This window comes from Harmonia axyridis, chromosome 1 (genome assembly GCF_914767665.1).
Source record: "Harmonia axyridis chromosome 1, icHarAxyr1.1, whole genome shotgun sequence".
In the NCBI taxonomy this organism is placed as follows: domain Eukaryota; kingdom Metazoa; phylum Arthropoda; class Insecta; order Coleoptera; family Coccinellidae; genus Harmonia; species Harmonia axyridis.
In genome coordinates, this window is record NC_059501.1 from 86,299,651 (window position 1) to 86,324,990 (window position 25,340).

The 25,340-nt window shown below is 40.2% G+C and overlaps 1 protein-coding gene across 3 annotated transcripts in view; it reads right to left on the reverse strand.

The window, feature by feature from the left end:
• The window catches only part of LOC123682146 (membralin), a 115,295-nt gene that overhangs the window by 12,538 nt on the left and 77,417 nt on the right, over positions 1-25,340 (reverse strand). For all 3 annotated transcript variants that reach the window (XM_045620594.1, XM_045620603.1, XM_045620585.1), the window contains exon 9: positions 5,492-5,591. In XM_045620594.1, coding sequence (XP_045476550.1) covers positions 5,492-5,591 — 100 coding nt within the window. The remainder of the gene's footprint in view (positions 1-5,491; positions 5,592-25,340) is intronic.

Sequence of the window (25,340 nt, forward strand, 5' to 3'; positions counted from 1 at the left end):
TATATCATTACTTCGTTGAATTTGTTATTTTTTTCCCTTCAAAATGATATATGATACTATGTAGGTAGGATGTTCAGAAATGTTAAAAAAACACTAAAACGTCAAATAATGATGATTTTTTGTAAATGGGCCATGAATTTTCTATGTTTCAATAAGAGGATTATTACTTTCGATTTTTAAAAGTAGTAGGTCATTGATGACACAAACATCCTTGTTGTTATTATGGCTACTATGCATTTGGGAGCATTGTTTTATCAAGTAGGCATTGGAGGGAAAAAACCAATCAGAATTAGCTGTCATCGCTATAAATTATTGTTATCATTATTGATTCTTCTTTTCTATGGGAAATCCATTGCCCATTAACAAAAAATCATCATTATTTGATGTTTTAATGTTTTTTTACCATTTCTGAACATCCTACCTACATAGTGTCATATATCATTTTGAAGGGAAAAAAATAACGAATTCAACGAAATAATGATACACATGGTGTTCCATTAAAAAAAACATAAGTTTGTGTTGAATCTTCAAAACCATACCCCGAAAAAAAATATTGAGTACGCCACTGGATTCTACGCAGAATTCTGATTCAGACGTAGTTTTTACCTCAGCATTATTTCTACTAACTTCGGAGATAAAGGAGGGGTCCGAAAAGTATCAATTTCCAAAATCACCCTGTATCTTTCGAACGGAAACAGTTATGCAAAATCTGATTAGACCAACTTGAGTTTCACGAAAAAGTAGGACAGGAACGTGAAAACCGCAAGGCTTTATCTTGAATAACAAGCGAGAAACCTGGCTGTCTCACCCAAAATGGGATGCACTGTACAATATGATTTTATGTTTGTAACCCAGGTGTGAAACTGGGAAAAGTTGGGTTAGTAGTGTGTTTTAGGACGTTTCCAAGTGCTGTACTACAATAAAGTTCTCGTCTGTCGTCCATCAGTGTTTTAATGATCCCCACGAAAACACGATAGCCCAAAAATCATAATTATACACAAGAGTAGAACTTGATTCTTCTTTGAATTTCAAGTTCCACTTGGAAAATTTGGCTTTTGAAAAGTTGAGGAATAATATTCTTTAAAAATTCGCTGGTTCTTCATGGGGTGCTGATACCAGCACTCTTCGTACGGCAGCTTTGGCCTCGGTTATTACTGCTGCTGAATACTGTTGTTCTGTTTGGTTCGATAGTGCTCATGTTCATGAAATTGATGCACAGCTTACCGTTTTTATGAGAATTATCAGTGGAACTATTAGATCTACACCTTTAGATTGGTTACCAGTGCTATCACATATAAAGGGTGTTTTTTTTAGAGCTATAGAACTTTAAATTGCAATAAAACAACGATAGATTATTCGATTGACATGAATTTTCTTTATCCGCAAGATAATCTTGTGGCATTACATTTTAAATATGATTTATGGCATATGACCGCCACGGCTGGCTCGGATGTAATCCAATCTGGACGTACAATTTTCGATGACTTTTTCCAACATTTGTGTATATCGGCAATAACACGGCGAATGTTGTCTTCCAAATGGTCAAGGGTTTGTGGCTTATCCGCATAGACCAATGACTTTACATAGATCCACAGAAAGTAGTCTAGCTGTGTTAAATCACAAGATCTTGGAGGCCAATTCACAGGTCCAAAACGTGAAATTAGGCTGTCACCAAACGTGTCGTTCAATAAATCGCTTGTGGCACGAGCTGTGTGACATGTTGCGCCGTCTTGTTGGAACCACAGCTCCTGGACATCATGGTTGTTCAATTCAGGAATGAAAGAGTTAGTAATCATGGCTCTATACCGATCACCATTGACTGTAACGTTCTGGACATCATCGTTTTTGAAGAAGTACGTACCAATAATTCCACCAGACCATAAAGCGCACCAAACAGTGAGTTTTTCTGGATGTAACAGTGTTTCGACATACACTTGAGGATTAGCTTCACTCCAAATGCGGCAATTTTGTTTGTTGACGTAGCCACTCAACCAGAAGTGCGCTTCATCTCTAATGGACGTAGTGCGCGATACGTATTCCGCACAGAAGCATTATTTTCGAAATGAAATTGCACTATTTGCAAGCATTGTTCAGGCGTAAGTCTATTCATGATGAATTGCCAAACCAAACTGAAAATAAATCATTTAACAGCTGTTAAATCGTTCGCCATCTCGAACAGTAATGCCAACTTAAAGTTATATTCCTCGAAAAAAACACCCTATATGATGACATTTCCTCTGTTAATACTGAGATAACATCTACACATACTTCGTTGTTTGTGGTTGATAATTTTTATATTGCTTCATTTCAAAAGAATATACATATACTCGACCTTTCCACTCCTTCTATTTTTAGTGAAATAGTTCCCATAGAGACGCTCGTTTCACACTCCTCTCCTTCGAGTACCACCTCCATTAATGAAGGTTGGTGACAATATCGGCATATATCTGTCGATCTTGCGTGACTCGAAGCAATAAGGTTGAGAGCTCATATAGGTCCAATCGCGAATGTTTTTCAGTCACGAGTATTGTCTTCGTCCTGGACTTCGTTTACTATCTATTTTACCCTATATTATCAACTTTAGTATTTCGTATTTTGGACCACGATATGTGGAGTTTTTCTCTTTCGCTGGCCACTACTTTCTCCCATCTTTTGAGCAACGTGAGAATCCCGCGTTGAAAAAACTGGTCATCTATGAATCCGTGAATATTCGGTATGACCGTCGACGTGAAGGCATGGCCGGATATCCCCATGATTTTCTGCGCTTGGGGTTTTCGTAATGAACTCATTTTTCGTCTCCGGTCACAATGCGATGCAGAAATCCCTTCCGTCTTTGCTTTGCTGTTCACACGCAAACAAACGCCGTTCAAGATCTCACGGCTTCAACTCGTACGACACCCAATTTCCTTGTTTCTGAATCATTTCCATGATTTTCATGCGTTTTGAAATGTCTTGGTGCGTCACTCCTAATGATCCCGCCAATTCTTGTTGCGTTTGAAACGAGTCTTGATCAAGTAATGCATCGAATTCTGCATCTTCGAAAACATTCTCTCTTCCACCATCAAAATCACCGTTCTTGAAGCGTTGGAACCACTCTCGGCACGTTCATTCACCAATAACCTCCCACAAATGACGAGAATTTGACACGTAAACTAACATGTTCAATCGAGTATAATTTTATGATGCAGACACTAATCGACTAATATTTCGATGGCGTTATTTTTATAAATACCTAAGCTTATTGCATGACATCTGAAGGGTGTTTTTTTCTAGGTATATAACTTTAAGTTGGCATTACTGTTCAAGATGACGACCGATTTAACAGATGTCAAGTGATTTATTCTCAGTTTGGTTTGGCAATTCATCCTGAATAGACTCACGCCTGAACAAAGCTTGCAAATAGTTCAATTTTATTTCTAAAATAATGGTTCTGTGCGGAATACGTATCGCGCACTACGTTCATTAACGAAGAAGCGCACTTCTGGTTGAATGGCAAACAAAACTGCCGCATTTGGAGTGAAGCTCCAGTGAAGATTTGGTGACCGCCTAATTTCACGTTTTGGACCTGTGAATTGGCCTCCAAGATCTTGTGATTTAACACCGCTAGACAACTTTCTGTGGGGCTATGTAAAGTTATTGGTCTAAGCGGATAAGCCACAAACCCTTGACCATTTGGAAGACAACATTCGCCGTGTTATTGCCGTTATACGGCCACAAATGTTGGAAAAAGTCATCGAAAATTGGACTACATCCGAGCCAGCCGTGGCGATCATATGCCAGAAATCTTATTTGAAATGTAATGCCACAAGATTATCTTGCGAATTAATAACATTCACGTCAATCGAATAATCCATCCTTGTTTTATTGCAATTTAAAGTTCTATAGCTCTAAAAAAAACACCCTTTATTTGGAATACCTTGTACAGCAGAATATCGCGAGCGCAGTATTTAGACCACTCTATAAAACAACCGGGTTATGCATATTACTTCTACTTCCACGAATTTCCAAACTTCAAGCACAGAAAAAAACAACAAAACCACTCATCCTCTCAAAGTAAACAAGAAACCTCTGAAAATATCGAAAGCATCAACAGCAAAGAAGCGACTCTCAAATCACAGCAAACGTAAAATACCGTTCCCTACGTCCCTCCAATCACAGAAACGAATATCGAACAATATCGAGAATTTAAACCCCTGTATTTAATTCACGACCCAGCTCCCGGATTATATCCCGATTTCATCCCCTGTATCGAGCGGCAAACCGGGCGGCACGAAAAATCGAAAATATCGCGAAAAGTCGGGGAATGCCCGGTCGGACAGATCAAAGGGTGGCCGAAACCATAGAAGGGCGGGAGGGGGGTGCCCGGGCGGTATCCGCGCGCGATAGAGCGGGCGTCATTTCGCTAACAAAACCGGCTTGTCTATAGCATCGCTAAGCGGATTAGGAAAACTATGTTTTCCGAATGGGACGGACAAAACGGTGCATCTGTTTGAAATGCGCCGCACGCACACAAAGCCGAATATCGAAATTATTGAATACCCGGCCGTTCTAGCCAGGTTCCGAACTTATATGTACAGAGTGGGCAAATTTCGATGTTTTAGCACTACAACTTTTAAACCAGAGGAGATAGACAAAATCTGATACCCCTTTCTCGTCCACCCTGTACCAATTGGAATCAACATGTGATACATTTTTGGAATCAACTTAGCTTGAGTAATGGGAAAATTGAGACAAAATGGGAGTGTTCCATTTAAAAGAAATGACGGTGACGTCATTACTCGAAAGTAATTCACCCTGTATATTGGATTATTATTTTAAAATACGGTAAATTAAAATATGAAATTGACGTGTTTGAGGATTATTTCTCAAAATGGTCTGTTTAGCTAAAAATGAATTTGTTCCATTCTTTACGGACACAGTGTATATTACGGTTTCTGAATAACAATTGGAAAAGGTGTAGCTCTAAATTCTGAGTTAGTATTTTGTAGGAAAGGAGTACTAAGTATTCCCATATTTTCTTTTTACAATAGTAATAATAATAAACGTCTTTATTGAAGTTGATATACAATTATCCACTCAGGGGTGAAGTCTAGAAGGTCTCCACAATGACGTTATAATCGAGGTTCATGTTGATCACTGTTGTATTCGAGGAGATTATGTTTTCTTTCGGAAATTCCAATACCTCCTATCGTGCTCGAAAACTTCTTTCAGATAAACTAAGTCCACCTTTCAACACAAGGTCTGCTAATACTCTTTTTCCACTATAATTATTCCTTATGTGGCCTATTTGTTCCTTGTGCTTACATACTATAAAATATTCTCAAAAATTTGCTTTGAACTACTACGAAAATTTCAGGAAATACTTCCATACAGGATGCGCCACGGAAAGTTGCCAAATTTCAACAAATCATTGTGTTTCTAAGGAGTGGGGTTGGTCTCGTTGATGCGATTTACATTATTTGTTTTTTTTCTGAGTATTATCGAGACTTACCTGAATGAAGAGCCAAGAAGTGATAAGCGCTAGGCTACTGTATTGTCCGTTGAAACGATAATGGTAGGCATAAAACGAGAATTGGTACAAGTAGAAGAACCTGAAATAAAAGAGAAACATTATTAGAAATATGTGAGAAAAAAAACAACACAATTGAAAAGGAAAACGAAGGCAAAAATTTGATTATATGATTCATGTTCTGATGAACCAATAGAATCAGTAAATTTCCCATAGTTTCGTCGTATTGACGAATGGATATACCCTTGACGATGTGGTATAATCGTTCTGGTGTGTCGCCTTCTTCCATATTGACATAATTTCCATAGTAACATTCTTGGACGTTCGTCAAAAAAATAAAAGTCAAGCTCAGTGAAATGCCATTGAATTATCAAAGTCTTAACGAATACCAACTCGAGCATAGATAATATATTTCGATTATGCGAACCTTTTCACTCGACGTAGTTCGCGAAACACCACTCGAACTGCGCTCTCATGATGTTTCGCGAATTACGTCTCGTGAATCGGTGTATAATCGAATATTGTCTATGATATTATAACTTATTATTGTGAAGTCAGGATGAGTCTACTCATTGATTTTCCACTTTTAACATCAATCTTTTTTTCAGCACCTGGTACCTGATAACTTTCAGCAAGAATTAAAATTCCATGAGGATCCTTCTATTGAAAGATTAATGTATATTGTTTCAATCTGTCTAAAAGTATGACTTCAGGCAAGATCAGAATGGAACCACAAAAAAAAGCTTTTTCAAGAATTTTCTCACATCTTCATGTATAATCTATGAGTGTTCCCATTTTGTAAACTGAATATTTCAGGAGGTTTTAATTTCTTCTATATCTCTAACGATTCCTCAGGTTTACTACCGAAAATAAAAAGCAAAAAAAAACACTCTTGCCGATAGGCGTCCCTTTTCATCAGCGTCGCGACGCTAATGCATAATCCGCGTCCACTGCCCGAACCTTTGTGCCTCTCGCGAGTCGTCCGTTGATCCTCCCAACCCCCTTGGCCCCCCTCTCTCAAGATTCGAATCTTTTTCTTCGAAGAAGTAGAAAAATGTGTATCGCCTCTTTGAGTGTCCGATATTTGCATGCCGCGGATAAGGTGCTGTTATTGTCTGCGGATTTCGCCCTTGGATACCGAACCCCGTCATGTCCGCGCGTAATCTTCTTAGGTCTCGTCTTTCGGGATGCCGTGTGTGTGCCAGGACATCTGAATATTTCGGATTTGAGGACCGCTTTCAAGTAGGGGGATACGAAAGAAGGAGAGCAAGATTGGACGCTGCTGGGTTTACTGGGATCGTTTTTCATTTCCGACGATAAATCTGGGTTGAAATAATAAAGAATAAGGCTTTAACGGATAAAGACCTTAGATAAATAGGAATATCGCATTCAGGTCAATAGTTGATAGACTTTGAGACAACTAGAGTGAAACCGGACTATCGCTACTCACCACGATGAAAACACATTTCCCTGTAGTTAACTCTTGACCTATATAACGGGTGTTTTTTTCGATTTATATAACTTTAAGTTGGCATTAATGTTCAAGATGGTGACCGATTTAACAGCTGTCAAGTGATTTATTCTCAGTTTGGTTTGGCAATTCATCATGAATAGACTCATGATCATCGAGTAAGGCGTAGATTCGTCGAATGGGCCCAATATGAGATTGCCGTAGTTCCCGATTTTCATCAGCGAATTTTGTTTAGCGATGAAGCGCACTTCTGGTTGAATGGCTACGTCAACAAACAAAACTGCCGCATTTGGAGTGAAGATAATCTTCGAGTGTATGTTGAAACACCGTTACATCCAGAAAAACTGACTGTTTGGTACGCTTTATGGACTGGTGGAATCATTGGTCCGTACTTCTTCAAAAACGATGATGGCCAGAACGTTACAGTCAATGGTGATCGGTATAGAGCCATGATTACTAACTTTTTCATTCCTGAATTGAACAACCATGATGTCCAGGAGCTGTGGTTCCAGCAAGACGGCGCAACATGTCACCGCCTAATTTCACGTTTTGAACCTGTGAATTTGCCTCCAAGATCTTGTGATTTAACACCACTAGACTACTTTCTGTGGGGCTATGTAAAGTCATTGGTCTATGCGGATAAGCCACAAACTCTTGACCATTTGGAACACAACATTCGCCGTGTTATTGCCGATATACGGCCACAAATGTTGGAAAAAGTCATCGAAAATTGGACGTCCAGATTGGACTACATCTGAGCCAGCCGTGGCGGTCATATGCCAGAAATCATATGTGAAATGTAATGCCACAAGATTATCTTGTGGACAAATAAAATTCACGTCAATCGAATAATCCATCGTTGTTTTATTGCAATTTAAAGTTCTACAGCTCTAAAAAAAACACCCTTTACTAAGACTACATCCACACATGCTTTGTTGTCTGAAATTGATTATTTTGTATTGCTCTATCTCAAAAGAGTGTATATCAGTAAAATCCAGCTCGAACCGATAAAAAACGACCTTCGATCGATCCTCACTTTCACCATCGGCACGGATCGGCGTCGAAAAAAAAATCCAATAAAGGCCGGTGTCGACGCGACGGTACAAACGCAGTGATCTCCGACAGACCGTAATCCCTGCCGGCTCCATCTAGTGTGCAAACATCACACACTTCATTAGGTCCGGAGATGGTGCTCCGGTTATGTTATAATGTTTATGGACAAACACACACGGGCCCCGAACGGTCACGTGCCCCGCTGATTGCTTTCGACGACGAGGAGGGGGGGTAAAGGAGGTAGGGGGATGCGTTTTTATGGAACCTCGCGGTATTTTTCGTCATAAAACGTTGTTTGGACGCGCGATTGACGCGTACGGGGATCAGGCTGGCGATTATCGTCGTCGATCTAGATTAGGAGACGATTGTCGGGCGACACAATGTTGTCCAGTTGGCCCGACGGTTTGATTAATGGGATGTTTTGATGGATATCCTCCCCGAAAACCGGGATTGCGATTACCCCGTGGGATATGCTATTCATTGGCGGTATAATGGAGGCAACAATGACCGTGATTTGGGGTTTCCCAAATCGGGTTTATCTCCGTAAAACGCTTTGACTGGAGCCGACAAAGCAATCTTGGAATATTGTTTCATTTTTCTTCCGGTGGAAAATTGTCGATTATGAGGCAGTGGCAATTCTTATGTAACTGCTCAGAGATAATAACATCCACAAGAAGTAACTGAATGTTGTGCAATTTGGTCTGATAGAGTGAATGATCCGTACATTTCTTCAAAAATGAAGGTGTCACTCAAACCATAAATTCTCATCGATAAAGGGCAACTGATTACCGCTTTTTTTTACCTGAAAATAATGATACGAAATTGGAAGAGATGTGGTTCCAGCAAGATCGTGCAACAAGACACATAACACGATCCATTTTGACTTCATTTCAAGGAAGATTCCCAGGACGCGTAATTTCTCGTTTTGGCGATGTTAATTGATCACAAAGACTTCGCAATTATCACCCTAGGGTAATTTTTTGTGGAGTTATGCGAAAGAGCGATGATCCTAATATTGCCGTTGATTTATCGAAAATGGTCTCCCAAAGATCGAGTCTTGTAACAGTTCATGTTGAGGACATTTGACTGATGTTGTATTCCACAATTGATGGCAAGGTCCAAGCGTTATATTGAATCGAAGATTTGATGTATATTCCAAATGAAAATGTGTGTCAATTAATTTTTGAAAGCACAATATGGATATCCGTTCATATCTGGATATTTTGAGTTGCACAAAAACACTGTTCAATAACAGGTCATTTTGTGGAATTATTTCAATCAAAATCAGTGCTGAGATACTATAAAAAGCATTGCTCTTTGGATGTTATTAAGAGTACAACTTTGTCGTTTTGCGATAGCTGGCTGTAGCGGTAAGTGGTAGACGAAATAAATAGGTCATAGATGACAAAATGAGCTAAGATATTTGTAAACATCGAAATATTAGTCGATTTGTGTCTGCATCATAAGGTCATTATCGATAAAACATGTCAGCTTACGAGCCAAATTATCGTCATTTGCTGGAGGTTTTAATTTTCTTCTTTAATATGAAAAAATCTGCAGCTAAGGCTCATTGAATGCTCTCAAATACCTATGGTAAGATCACTATTAGTGAATGAACGTACCGAGAGTGTTTCAACGCTTCAAGAACGGTGATTCTGACGTCGAAGACTAGCATGGCGGTGGAATAGAGAAGGTTTTCGAAGATGCAGAATTGGAGGCATTACTTGGTCAAAACACGTGTCAAACACAACAAGAATTGGCAGCATCATTGGGAGTGACTCAACAAGCCATTTCAAAACGCCTGAAAGTTATGGGAATGATTCAGAATCGAGGAAATTAGGTGCCGTACGAGTTGAAGCCAAGAAATGTTGAACTGCGTTTGTTTGCTTGTGAACAGCTGCTTGCAAGCCAAAGGTGGGAGGGATTTCTGCATCGCATTGTGACTGGAAACGAAAAATGCTCTCACGTCGACGGCCACATCGACGTCATGCATGACGATGCAAAGTCATTCTCAGTATTTGGCGTGACCAGCTTGGCTAAGTGTATTATGAGTTGTTAAAAGGTGATCGTTATCCAACGCCACTAATACATCCATTCGCAAATTCATACCGTGAAAATCCCTGACAAATAAGCTACTGACACAGATATTCCAAAACTTAATACACAGCGTTTTTATTAAAACCCTTTCAAATTGTATTATCCCTATAGTAAAACCCTCTATAATATTTCGTGATATACTTTCCACACGGTGAGATTTGAGAGTCATAAGCACCCAATTTATCGATTGGCCAATATACGCCCATAAGTCCCGCATCTCATCCGCGATCTAAAAATCACCGCAGAAACCGAGAAGGCCCCTCAAAGTATCCGATATCTCATCCGTCTGGCAGGCCGTAGAAATACGGAACGGCCGTAACACGAGGCACGAAAGTTCTCGACCCCCTTCCGAAAGATATGAGATACGCGACCGCGGCGGTCCAGGGTCGGATCGCTGCGCGGGTAACTGGGACAGAGCGTGTAAAGATTGCCACCCGAGGCCGGGATAGACTTACGGTCGACGGCTCGGCGAGATGAAATATACGGACGCGCGTTGTGTTTCCACCCCGGGTTACGCTATACGCCTCCCTGATGTATGATGAAAGATTGCGGAAGCCGCCGGTTCTTGTTCAGGTGCAGATTTGCCGGAAAGATTCAGGAAGCGCGAGAACTTTTGATGAAATAGGCAACTGAAAATTTGGTATTACTGAGTTATCCATGTCGTCGTCCGGATTCCCTGTTTCAATGACTTTTTTCGAATAGAACTGTCATCCGAAGCGTCATTTATTTAGTTGAAGGTTAGCCATTCAATAATATGGATCGTTTATCTACTGTTGGAACTGTGAAAATTATGAAAACTGACTAACTTTTCGTGGTCGACATGATTGTCCATCTGAGCGTATATTGGTAAGAGACTAGACAAATTCGAAGAGATTGGATCTGTGACTAATGTCATACGTCATCGAAATGCACGCTCGACCTAAAATATTCTTGCTGTAATTGAAAGTGTTGGAAAAGATCCAAATTTATCCATCCCTCGACGCGCACAATATTTGGGTCTCTCTTAGGGCACGCTATGGTGAATTTTGTATCTTGATTTACATCTCCCTCCTTGAATGTTCATTTTAAACAAGTACTGAAGTCAGCTGGGCATGGAACATATTTTTCCAATTTTCGCATAAAATTCGCTTCAGCGACAAAGCACATTTCTTCACTCGGTGTAAACAAGCAGAATTGTCGCATATGGGACAGTGTCAATCCTCATGTAACTGCTGAGAGACTATTGCATTCACAAAAAGTTACTGTATGGAGTTCAATTTGGTCTGGTGGAGTGATTGGCCCGTACTTATTTATTTATTTATATACGGACAAGCCATTTCACATATTAACAAATAAACCAAATGAACCATGAAAAAGCACACAATCAAGTGAGAAAATAAAATCAATGAAAGTTATTAAGTGATCTGAAATAATTCTTTAATTGAAATAATGATACATTGAAAAGATCAACCTCCACCGAACCAGCAGCCCTCAATGCTCTATCGAGAAGATTGTTCAACCGTAATTGGTTCTACTAAATAGTTGGTTCTGAAATTCCTTTGAAGAACGTTTAAATTTATCCTTCGGAGAAGGAAAGGGCTGTCGATGAAATTATGCAAAATTTTGTATACTTCTTTGAAAATCGTGAAGGTGTCACTCAAACCGTCAATTCTCATCACAATAGTAAAATAGAATTCTTAAATGTTTCAAAATCATTTCTGCTGATCAATGTCTTATAGTTCAAAAAAGTGAATTTTCAAATTTAATACTCATATATTGATTTCACTAACTTGCGGGCTAACTGAAAGTGTTTTTATGGTAAGAATTCACAGAGATAGTAAGCTCAATAGGAATTCATAGAATAGTAAATTATGTGTCAAAGGAATGGAAATTCAATACTTGTGAATCCTCGCATTGGATTTTATTCTAACCTTGACACAGAATTTACTATACCGATTCTCGTAATAAACTCTGTCATTGAGTCTTCTCTCATTCTTTGTAGTTGGTTTGCCATTTTTATTCATTCCAATGTATCGATCGATTCATCGATGCTTAATATTATTACAATTCTATAAACGATTGGTGCATTACACGAAACATTATACTCAACTGTTAGAAGATAAGAGTGTGGATCCGAGTTGCTCCTTTTATTGCTGAAAGAGATTAACAATTTCATCACACCTGCATCTAAAATTTGTTCTTCCTTCTCCAAACAAATTGAAAACTATGTACAATTCTTATTCTTCCAGTGGCTATACGGTTCGGATGTCACCAATCATCCTAGCTATTTCAATTTTATCGATTTGAAAAAAGAACTGGGTCCTCAAGTTTTTCTCCCATAAAATTCTCCTTCCGAGGTAACAGTAACTTTTTTCCTGCAGAATCTCCTGGAGTAGTCCATACCTACTTTGGTTCTGCATTATATGATCCAGGTACTTTAATTTGCAAGACTTCAGCGTCATAACTATCTCCATGGATTAAATCATCCTACTCCCTCGTTGGTTATATGATCCACACATATAATCCTTAAAATCCTTCTGCACAGCCACATCTCAAAGTGTACAGTTGACTGAACGTTTATAGTATGACGCACAACCCTAATTACTTGTCGGAGAAACGCAGCTTCCCCAACAGACGTGTTTACGTCCGACCGTCTTTTTCGGCGATCGTCGAACAGACCCCTGAAGCACCCCCCCGCGTGCAGCAATACGAACCCCCCGCAGTTCGGTGTAGTCTAGATCGGCCGGGGGCAATCAGCCAATAACACAATCTGCGTTTATGCAAGCCGAGATAAGGCATGGGGCCGGCCAGAAATAACAACCCCTCTGCGTCAGCGGAAGCGACGGGAGGCGCCCCTCTGCGCCCCCCGTCGGGGTCGGGAGGGACAACAAGCCATCTCGATTATCGGCAGCGGTGCGAGACACGCAGTCGATATCGGAGTACACCGAAAGCCAATTGTCTACACATAAACTTAGTTTAGTAACGTAATTACGAGGGGTGGGGAAGGGGGGCATGAGACGGACGCCCCCGCGGCTTCGGGCCGCGTTTTATTCGGACGCGGGGATCGCTACGTCCTTTAATTAACTGTAGCTCTCTTCTGTTCGTAGCCGATCGATGGGTTCGTGTTAGGTTGAGAGCTCAGATTAATGAACATAGATAGAAGGAGCATATGTCATTTTCAGTAAGCAAATTTTGTCCCCAACATGAACTATCAAATTTGTGATAGTTATGATGGTGAAGTCTCGCAAATTGAAGTACCTGGATGATGTAATGCAGAGTCCAAGTAGGTATGGACTACTCCAGGAGATTCTGCAGGGAAAAATTCCGTTGAACTTGGAAGGAGGATTTTATGGCTGAAAAACCTGAGGAACCAGTGTTTTTTTTCGAGGTATATAACTTTAAGTTGGCATTTCTGTTCGAGATGGCAACCGATTTAACAGCTGTCATGTGATTTATTCTCAGTTTGGTTTGGCAATTCACCATGAATAGACTCACGCCTGAACAACGCGTGCAAATAGTGCACTTCTATTTAGAAATTAATGGTTCTGTGCGGAATACGTATCGCGCACCTCGTCCATTTTATTTTGTTTAGCGATGAAGCGCACTTCTGGTTGAATGGCTTCGTCAACAAACGTCAACATTTGGATTGAAACTAATTCTCAAGTGTATGTCGAAATATAGTTACATCCAGAAAAACTGACTATTTGGTGCGCTTTATGGGCTGAGGAAATCATTGGTCCATACTTCTTCAGAAACGATGATGGCCAGAACGTTACAGTCAATGGTGATCGGTATAGAGCCATGATTACTAACTTTTTCATTCCTGAATTGAACAACCATGATATTCAGGAGCTGTGGTTCTAACAAGACGGCGCAACATGTCACACAGCTCGTGCCACAATCGATTTAGTGAAAGACACGTTTGGTGACCGCCTAATTTCACGTTTTGGACCTGTGAACTGGCCTCCAAGATCTTGTGATTTAACACCGCTAGACTAATTTCTGTGGGGCTATGTAAAGTCATTGGTCTATGCGGATAAGCCACAAACCCTTGACCATTTGGAAGACAACATTCGCCGTGTTATTGCCGATATACAGCCAGAAATGTTGGAAAAAGTCATCGAAAATTGGACGTCCAGATTGGACCACATCCGAGCCAGCCGTGGCGGTCATATGCCAAAAATCATATTTAAAATGTAATGCCACAAGATTATCTTGCGGATAAATAAAATTCATGTCAATCGAATAATCCATCGTTGTTTTATTGCAATTTAAAGTTATATAGCTCTGAAAAAACACCCTTTAGAACTATGTTCTTCAAATGGCATTCTATTGATGGCCCACTATGTGAATGTTGTGCAAAGAAACCATTGACCACTTGGTGAATACTTGTTCAGTTCATAAATTTTAAGGTGATTTTCCGGCTATCGATTCAGTTTTAGATTCTTTGTTGGAATGGAAGTTCACATAAATATTCTGAACCATTCTTAAAACATAAAGATGGAGAATCTACGAGGTTACACAATGTAATCCTTATATTGTCAATATTCAATTCTATTGGTAGTAAAGTTATTGAAAATATAAAATTTGAATTGAAAGTGAGTGATATTCCGGATGAACTTCAAAGCAGAACAATAATAAAATTTCAATATTTCGAATTTTCGTTCAATTCATGCTCTGAATGATCATTCATTTGGCGGTCACTAAAAAGCAACCGCGTATCGCGTAACGAAAATCTAGCAACCCAATCCCACCCCATAACAACCTCCTAAATTTCGTCCCAGAGTTCTCACATTCCGAACGGGGAAAAAAAATACACGCGCCGACAAGTGGGCGTCGGAAGAGCGCTCGTTATCGCATCATTCACGGGCCTAATCACGGGCCCTTCAACCTCTCGAAAACCGCGGCGTCCGATCGTCGTCGTCGTCGGCGTCGCAGGCGTCTGATAATAATACGACGCGCGATCCCGCCGCCGTCCCTCTTAATCCATGTTTGCCAATTAGACATAATTCCGGCGGAATTGTCCTCCATCTATCATTAGTTAATGACCGTTGAATGGTCCCTAATTGGACGTCGGACGGCCGGCGGTCGCGTATATACCGTCGTATATACGGCGTATATATATCGGATTGCATCATCGCGGCAGCGGGAGCGGGAAAATATTCATTACGGTGACGCCGGGACCTCCGTTATTTTAATTTGTTTGATTTGGGGGCGGTTCTCGAGAAAATACGCGACCCTGGAGGGTATCGGAGAACCAGGGGTGGACTCGTAGAGAGAAGTGGAGAGTTCATGTTCTGAATGAATCCTTGATATAATTCGATGGATTCGATCCTTACTTCTTGCGAATTAATTATAAAAAAGGTCAAAAAATGTATCCATTCTTCTGAAGAATATTCAAATTTATGAATTCTTCGGCTACTCCTAACAGGTCAGTGGAAAAGTCCCCGGTCTATCATAGTAAAACACATTTTTTTGGCAAAATTCGATTTTATTATTCAACATATTTGCCTTCGAGGGCGATACAGCGATTATAGCGATCTTTCAACTTTTCGATACCATTTCTGTAGTACGATTTGTCTTTCGCTTCAAAATAGGCCTCAGTTTCGGCGATTACTTCTTCATTGGTGGTGAATTACTTTCCAGCGAGCATTCTTTTGAAGTCTGAGAATACGAAAAAGTCACTAAGGGCCAGAACTGGCGACTACGGTAGCTGCAGAAGCAATTCGAAACCCAATTCATGCAGTTTTGCCATTGTTGCAATTCAAATTGTGACATAGCGCATTGTCTTGATGAAACAAAACCTTTTTTTCTTCAAATGGGGCCGTTTTTTAACGAATTTCCGGCCAAGAAGGTGCTTCACGTCGACTCAAAAGTACTTAATTTATGCGAACTGCGATTATAAAATTTTCATATTTTTGTAGTAAGTTTATAACAATCTCAATGCGTTGGTGAATCGTTTTTTGTTCAATTTTTAGTAATGGCGTAGTGTTCACTTGTCAAAGATCAAAATATAACAGCTTTAAAAGAGACAGCTGCCCAGATACCCACTATCCAAAATGAAATTTTGATATGTCCTATGCAGAAATATATGCTCTTATAAAGCAATTCAGAGAATTAAGGTCAGCTCACTCTAAAAAAAAAATAAAACCGTATATCGGAATATTCTATTTGAAATCCCGGCCCTATCAAATTCGCAGAACTAAGCCAAATCCAGCCCTGCGGTTTGGCAAACAAGTGATTATGATGGAATTGTTAGAGGTTCGAAGTGCCTGTAATTTCATACCTTGTATAAACAAATCGATATATCGGTGAATCGATGGCAGCTTTGGTGTAGATAGCCCTGAAAATATCTGCGTAGGGATGACAGCTCAGAGCTGATACGCACGTAGCCCCGTATCTGTGGGCGAAATATGAAGTGATGTAGAGTCGGATTTTCTACCGAATATCCACTTTCAAATACTTAAAAAGCACGATGGATTTAGGAATTCAAAAAAATAGGATACTTTACATACGGTGATTTTGTTTTAATGATATATCAATAATTACGAACAATCAGCCAAGAACAAAAACATATGTATCTCAATATATTATTATAGCCTCCAATGTAGACGCCTCACAAAAAAAAAATACGAATATGAACGAATAATCAATGACCAAATATCGACTAGCATTATTTAATTTTCTACCCTTTTATCGACTGACAGTAGGTACTTCTCACTAGTATTTTGAATCTTGGAAAAAAAGAAATCATACCAGAGTGGTATGCCGAGTGCCGAGAGTGGTTTCAACCCTTCAAGAACAGAGATTTTGACGTCGAAGACCAGCATGGTGAAGGAAGAAAGGAGGTTTTCGAAGATGCAGAATCGGTGGCATTACTTGATCAGGACTCGTGTCAAACGCAACAAAAATTGAGAGTGACACAACAAGCCATTTAAAAACTCCTGAACGTCGTGCGAATGGCTTGTTGAGTCACTCCCAATGATCGTACCTCCAAGAATACAACCTAACACCTCAAAAAAATGTTAGAGTGACCTACGGTACTAAGTAGAAAAGAAGATTGGGAAAAGGAGTCCACAAACCCAGATCTTAAAAAGAATACCATCAAATGGTACATAGATGGTTCCAAAACCACGACGGGGACTATTAGAGACTGGTACCAAATACTCAATATCGTGAGGCCGCTGTCTAAGTGTCCTTCAGGCAGAGACACTTGCAATATAAAGATGTGCAGAAATTAACCTATAGCAAGAAACTATCAAAAATGTGATATAGCGATACATTCTGATAGTCAAGCTGCAATCAAAGCACTGCGCTCACATATCATCGATTCTAAGATGGTATTGGAGGGCCGAAGAAAACTCCATGAAATAAGCAAGAATAACAAGGTATTTTTAGTCTGGGTTCCTGGCCATTCGAGAATTAGAGGGAATAAAGAGGCCAACACACTTGCCAGAAAAGAAGCACACTCCTTTCATCGGACCGAAACCTTTCTCTGTGGCGTAGACAAATGTACCTACAAGAAAGTGTTTCAGGAGAAAAAAAACCGAAAGAGAAACACTGTGGCGGAATCTTCCTGGTTTGGATCAGTCCAAAAAGTTTCTTCTGCGAGATCCAAAAATTATATGGATCTCAGGAAAAATACACTACACCTCCTCACTGGATTTCTCACAGGGTATTGTCGCCTTAGGAAACACCTCTGGAGAATGGATCTGACGAAAAAATGACGAGTGCAGATTCTGTGGGGAGGAGGAAGAAACTCCGAATCACCTGGTGACGGAATGCCTCGCCATCGCTAGCTAACGCAAAGCTCGCTTGGGACACAAAACTTGAACAAGTGAGGAATTAGTCTCCTTAAAGTCATACCAGATACTGGAGTTCTTGAGAACTGGAAGGCGAGCTGTACATCACGTATTGGCGAGAATAGGTCTGATGGGGGCACAGTAAAACGGAACCTCCTCAATTAAATCTAATCTTAAATCTAAAAAAAGCTTGCATAATCGCAGATCGGTCACCAAGACCAAAAAAAATGGAACCTTGACATCTACCCTCCCCATCCTCTCGCACCTCACAGCGACGTCTGGCCTCTGACGCCAGTACCGTCGTTTTCTTCGGGGACGTCCGTCCGGCGTCCCACAAAGCAAGATTGATGTCCCCGAGATTGAGACATCCGTCTCCCGGGGGCGGCGGCGGCGAGCAGGATATAGACAAACATCCATCGGTCCGCCGGCGGATAATTGTAACGCATTGTTCCGTGGCCTACGAGGGGCGGAGGAGGCGGTGGGAACGCCGCCCCCACCCCTTATTAATCGTGTGCCGTCGCCGACGACAATCATGCAAATGCGAATCCGCTTCTCGAGCCATTAGTTCGCGTCCCGACGTCGATCGCTCCGGCAAGACGGCGGACGCACTACAACCCCACCCCCCACCCCCTAGAATGACGCGAAATTAATTACGGGAAGAGACGGATGGGGGCGAGCTATCGGTGGTATCGCCGCGTCCGCCGTCGCGGGCGTGTCGATTGTGTCGTTATTGTTTGAGGGGGGTGGGGTAAAGGGGTTCATCAATTTGGGTATTGAAAGGGGAGTTTTGAGATCTTAGAGATGATACTCTGAAATCACTGGAGCGGTATCAATTCGCAGATATAATTCAACTGTTGAGATCTGTAACTGAAGAAGTATTCCCAAAACAGAAGAAGGCTTTAAGGTTGATAGCAGGAGTTAACCAGCTCACTAGCTGTAGACTTCTTTTCAAGCAATATCTTGCTATATTCTTCATTGCCTAATATATGTACCCACACAAGAGACAAGATCCAGAGACAAACCTATAACCCCAATACATTGACTGAATGGGACGCAAAACACACAAGTATTCAATGGCAGAGCCTAGGAGGACGTAGTCACTTCAAAACTTAAAACTGCTTCAACGGATGAGATAAATAACACTTCACTTATTATTATTATTCACTGAATCGGGGTTGTTGCGACTCTGTTAGCCTTCCGGGAACTGCGACCAAATTGATCTTTTGTTCTTAACCCTACCTATTCATTCAAACCCAAGAAGGCCGTCGATACGGTTAACGAAACCGACGACATCATTAAGAGACTTGGCTCTTACTACCTGAGTATCCAGAACTGACTTTCCATGTGAGTGATTCTTAGGCCACTCAGCCCCGGACATTTGCACACCATGTGTTCGTCTGTTTCTACTTCCTTTCCACAGAGCCTGCAGATCTTAGCTGCTGACTTAGCCATGCGGTACAAAAGGTATTTGCATCGACAGTGTCCTGTCAGCAATCCCACCATTACCCGAAGCTCAGTTTGTGGTAGCTTCAGAAGGTCGGTGAAAGCACCACAAATTTCTTTGCATAGGCAAGACCCGGAGTGTTTCTCCAAAAGGTTTTTTTTATTGTCCCACTCTCATTGTTGAACCGCTACCTTATATTGGTCTTGTCAAATCCCACAGAAGGGCTCAGGACCAACAGCTGTCAACCTAGATGTCGTTTTTGTAAGATTATCGTTTTTTCCGTTTCCTTCAATACCACAATTCCTCGATACCCATAGCAGAGTTACTTCATTGTCTCTGGTCAGTTGTTTTATGGTACTATGGCACTCCTATGCCAGTTGAGACCTCTGGCTATATGATTCCTGAGATCCCAGCATAGCCTGACTGTCTGTACTGATGCAAATAAGCGTCCCTTTGAGGTTTCTTTTGAGACACTCTTAAGCGCAAGTATCGACAGCTAATGTCTCGGTTTGCAAGATAGATAGCTCACTTCAAAGGGATCTAGAGATCCTCGTTTTAGGCCCATATACCCCAATACCTCTTCCTCTTTTTAATCAATCGGAGGACTTTTTTGTCAATTTACGGAGTTCATTGCACAGAGACGGTCATCAATGACCGTTTCAAAAGGTACTTCGAAATAGAATGAAGTTGGTACCACATCCGAAGGTTTTGCTAAGAGGTTTGAATCTAATTGATTCAATATCCCCATATGTCCAATCCACTTCTCTCAATACAGCCAGTACTCAATCAGTAAAAACATCTTTTCAGGGCTAAGTTCCAATGAGGAAAAAAGCGGTATGGAACTAGTGGTACCATCTTTGCGTCAGACTCTGGACTTATTGAGTCACGTGGTAACATATAATACTCAGAAGCTTCAAAGAATGCGTTCCCCAAGGATCCGCTCTGGTTCTTCTAATGTCCAACATCAAATGTAGAAAGAGTCCAGATCAGAAGGGAGACAATTCAGCCCTCACTCTCAAAAGAACCTTCATGAGAACAAGAGGATTTTCGCATATTTGAAACACGTTGGTACATATATCGTTGATGTATATGAGGAAAAGGATAGGTCCAAGATGACTACCCTGCGGCACACCTTGAAAAAACCAATAACCTTTACTTTCTACGTCCGAAAGCACAGATATGATGGAAACTAATCAAGTAATCGGCCAAAATATTTTGGACAGCCTATCGAATACCTTAGAGATGTATTTTCACACAAAAATGTTAGTTTTAAAAGAACAAAAACCATTGAAGATAACATAACATCATTACGAAAGTCTCCAAAAATATCTAAAAAGCTGTTTTAGTATCAACAGTTCGTTCAGCTCTCGCATTTTCGCCAAACAACAACAATATTTTTTCATTATCCCATTTTCATTCAAATTCGACACATAAACATTCCGATTTTTTTCGTCCAATTATCAAAATACGGTAATCAAACGTTGCGGCACAGTTCAATCGAAAAATAGGCCACCTACACCCCCACCACCTCTCCTGCGTAGCTCTTTCCATGTCACCGACCGTATCATTCCGCAAACAAGAGAAAATCGCGGTCAACAAACACACACTCTTTTTTTTTTTTTAATCGGATACACATTTTAATCATTTCCGCATCGCGTACGTCGCCGAAAAATCAAACAATGATAATTCGCAAAATATCGGCGGGTTCCGCGGACACAGTACGTAAGCGAGGTTGCCATATCTACCCGAGAATAAATCGTGATGAAAAGGCAACTTCGATATTCATTAACAAAGTCGGAACATAAACAACCGAAAAATTAGATGAAATTCAAACAGAAGAAAGAACTAAGAATAACAAAAACTAGAAATTTGAAATGAATTCATCGATGTACTAGTGAGCAAGCAATGAAAACTAATTTCTCCAAAGATGATTTTCAAGACCGAAAATGATTCTTAAATGTAGATTATATTAGGTGTACAACTTTGCTTCCGTCGTTTACAATAGATGGCTGTAGCGGTAAGTGGAAGTCGAAATAAATAGATCGAAGATGTTGAGGCTCATCGAATTCTCTCAAATACCTATGGTGAAGCCGCTATTATTGAAGGAACTTGCCGAGAATGTTTTCAACGCTTCAAGAACGATGATTTTGACGACGAAGACCAGCAAGGCTATGGAAAAGAAAAGGTTTTCGAAGAAGCATATTTGGGGGCATTACTTGATCAAGACTCGTGTCAAACGCAACAAGAATTGGCGGGATCATTGGGAGTGACGCAACAAGCCATTTCAAAACGCCTGAAAGTCATGAGAATGATTCGGAAACAAGGAAATTGAGTGCCGTACGAGTTGAAGCCGACAGGTGTTGAATGGCGTTTGTTTTCTTGTGAACATCTGCTTGCAAGACGAAGACAGAAGAGATTTCTGCATCGCATTGTAACTGAAATAAATGGGTTTATTAGGATAATTCCAAGCGCGGGAAATCAAGAAAGTCCTACCCATCCCGCCGTATTCTCCAGACGTTGATCCCTGATAGTGTTACTTATTTCGATCAATAGCACACGGTCTGGCTGACCAATGCAGCCTTATAACACTTCGTCAAAAAATTGCAAAATTTCAGCGCTTAATCGTAATAGAGCGTGGAACACCCTGTAGGTATAACTTTCGATAGGATTAATATGCATATCGGATCTCTTCGGTTTATCATTTCAGGTAAACTAATCTCGCATTAAATCCAGAAGAAATATTCGCGAATCCAGCATCCAGTTTCACAATTTTCCATTGGAATAAGTACATTCTCAAAAGTAAACATCAGTTGATCCTCCTAGACCAAAAACACGAAACAAAATAGCCTCCTCTCAGTTCAAGTCTTGTCCATTTTCATAAAAAAAAACTAGTTCACGAGGTTGGAACATTGTACAAATTGCAGATTCTGAATGTTGAAATTCAAGTAATATATGGGAGACTACGGACATGAAAAAGCGACTCAACCTAATTAATTCATAACAGAATTTATCAAAATCATAATTTCTGGACGTTCCCTTTCGGCGAATGGAAATGTTAAAATTTGAATTTCCACTATTTCCATCTCATGAATTGAATTAACTGGTCCGTAGAAACTCGGAATTCTAAAATTCATTTAATCAAATGTTAAAATAACAATTAGAAGATCAATCACGGAAGTTCCTTCGTATTTTCATATACAGGATGTTACAAAATTCGTGGCAGTATTGATGAGATAAGTAGAATACTTCAAAATTGGTAGGGTTTGTACAATGAGAAAAATTAGACACATTGTGGTCTCCAATGGATCCAATCCAAAATTAAAAGGAGCCAACTCATCCAAAATCAAACAACAGAGAAATTTATGATTCCCAGAAACTTTTGGCAAGAAGTCTAAAAATAATTGATGAACGACAAAATAAAACCATTAAGGAAAATCAAACCACTATAGAAGAAAAATAAAAGGATTCATCGCATTGAAAAGTATGAATAATGCGTGATGAAGGACCACCCTTTCGAGAACGAGAAATAGACTGTATCGGGTTTACGTGTATATTTTGCTTGGTTACAAGGTTTACAACTGTGGTGGTGCGGCGCGTAGTTACTTAACGAGCATGTGTTGATGACTTGAAGGTCTGGACGAGTACTCTCGTACTAAGGGTGTAATTGTTGAGACAAGGGGGGGTTTGCCACGTTGAGCACAGTGGCGCCACATCTAATAATCATGTTTGACCACTGTATAAATTCTATACACCGTGGCTTGACTGTCCAAAGTATCTTATGCAACATAGCCTCATTTCAACAGAATTTTTCGAAAGAATTGTAGCCTCCAATGGATCGAATCGAATTAAACAACAAAAAAATGTATGTTTTTCAGAAACTATTGGCAAGAATTCTAAAAATAACTGATAAACGTCAAAATAAAACTTCTATGGAAGCAACAAATAAAAGAAATAATTGAAAAGAAGAGTATCTCATACAGCATTGAATCATTCAAACAGAATTCATTCAAAAAATTTTCAATTGTCATTTTTCAAATGCATCCAATCCAAAATCAAACCCCCCTCAACACCGTTGCCAGATCGAACGAAAAATCCTAACTTCTCACGCCAACGAACGTCGACCTAGAATTCCCCGCATTCGCTTCAAAACGACCGCAATCCGGCAACCCCCTCATGTTTGCCGCCTCCAATTTCGACGTTCGCAGGCCGTCCGGCCGAATTTTATTTTTCCGCCAGTTCGGGGGGCTAATGAAACGCGATAATCAACGGGGGGTGCAGATTGGATGGTATTTCATTAGAGGGCTCGAATTTCGCGCGATATTGGCCGCGGCCGATTGATGATCGCCGCTCGATTGATGCGTAACGAATAACGCCGCCGCCCCCGCCTTCGGCCACGCGTGAGGAACCGCGATCGTGTTTATCGGTGCGAAAGACTGGAAAATATTGGGGGGGAGCTTTTTATTAAGTGGCGAAAACAATGAATATAGGAATGAATATGATGTCGTTACAGTTATTTCATTTTTGTTACTGTTATTTTCTGTTATATTTTCTTATTTTCTGTTAGTTTTCGTTATACAGGGTGTCTCGGAAAGAATGCGACAAACGAATACCATGAATTAAAGTCATCAAGGAGGACCCGTATCAAGAGGTTTCAATCGCCTGAGTGCCTTCGTTTGGGATATACAGGGTGATGTTCATCTTATGAGTGAAATTTCACTGTTGAATAACTATTTAACTAATCGATCAAATAATTTCAAATTTTGAAGTTTTGTCACCTTTTCCTATCGCCTTCCTTCAATATTTCTGAATTCGAGTAAATCAGATCCGGACTAGGAAAATTTCAGACTTTGCCTATTTTCGTGAATATTGGATCACCCTGTACGTGAACATTATGACTTTTTTCCGTTTTCGGGACCATAAAGAATCAATTCATCATAAAAATTCTAAATCTCTGCTTGGCAAGGTCATACAGAGTGATCAATAAACTTTCTGTGGGGCTATGTAAAGTCATTGGTCTATGCGGATAAGCCACAAACCCTTGACCATTTGGAAGACAACATTCGCCGTGTTATTATCGATATACGGCCACAAATGTTGGAAAAAGTCATCGAAAATTGGACGTCCAGATTGGACTACATCCGAGCCAGCCGTGACGGTCATATGCCAGAAATCATATTTAAAATAAAATACCACAAGATTATCTTGCGGATAAATAAAATTCATGTCAATCGAATAATCCATTGTTGTTTTTTTGCAATTTAAAGTTCTATAGCTCTGAAAAAAACAACCTTTAGATCGTAGATGTCATACAATAAGCTTAGGTATTTGTGAACATAACGCCATCGGAATATTAGTCGATTTGTGTCTGCATCATAAAGTTATTCTCAATTAAACATGTCAGCTTACGAGCCAAATTCTCGTCATTTGCGGGAGTTTTCAATTTTCTGCTTTAATATGAAGAAATAGCACCATATAATCGTCTTCACCATTATTCATTGATATAACTTCATAATAATCTATCCAAATGATTGAAAAACTATTAATCATTAAAGGTTATTATAACATGAAGGACTATCTTTCGTCCACGAAAAATTGGTGAGCGGTGTTAGAATTTGCGCTCTCTAGTTGTAGTAGTGAAGTGTCACATCAAAAAAAGTTGCAGGAAAAACCACGCATTGAAAGGTTATTTTCAAAAATAATTTTCCACTTTTTATTGAAAATAAGGTTAATTATAACCATGGAAACTCGTACGAATCGTAAGAAGTCATTGGGAAGTCATTGAATACGAAATGTCAGAGCGAACGGAATGGAGAACAAGCGCTCCAAAAAAAATAACACCCAATACCCGAAAGGGAAATCTCCCGAATCAACCTTCCCCCTCCCCCCACCACTCTCTGGAACTTGTTAATTAACCTCTATAGCAACGAGCGCTCCCAGGCCGGTACTCGGCGCTTTTTCCACCGGATTATCTCCGCGTCCCTAATT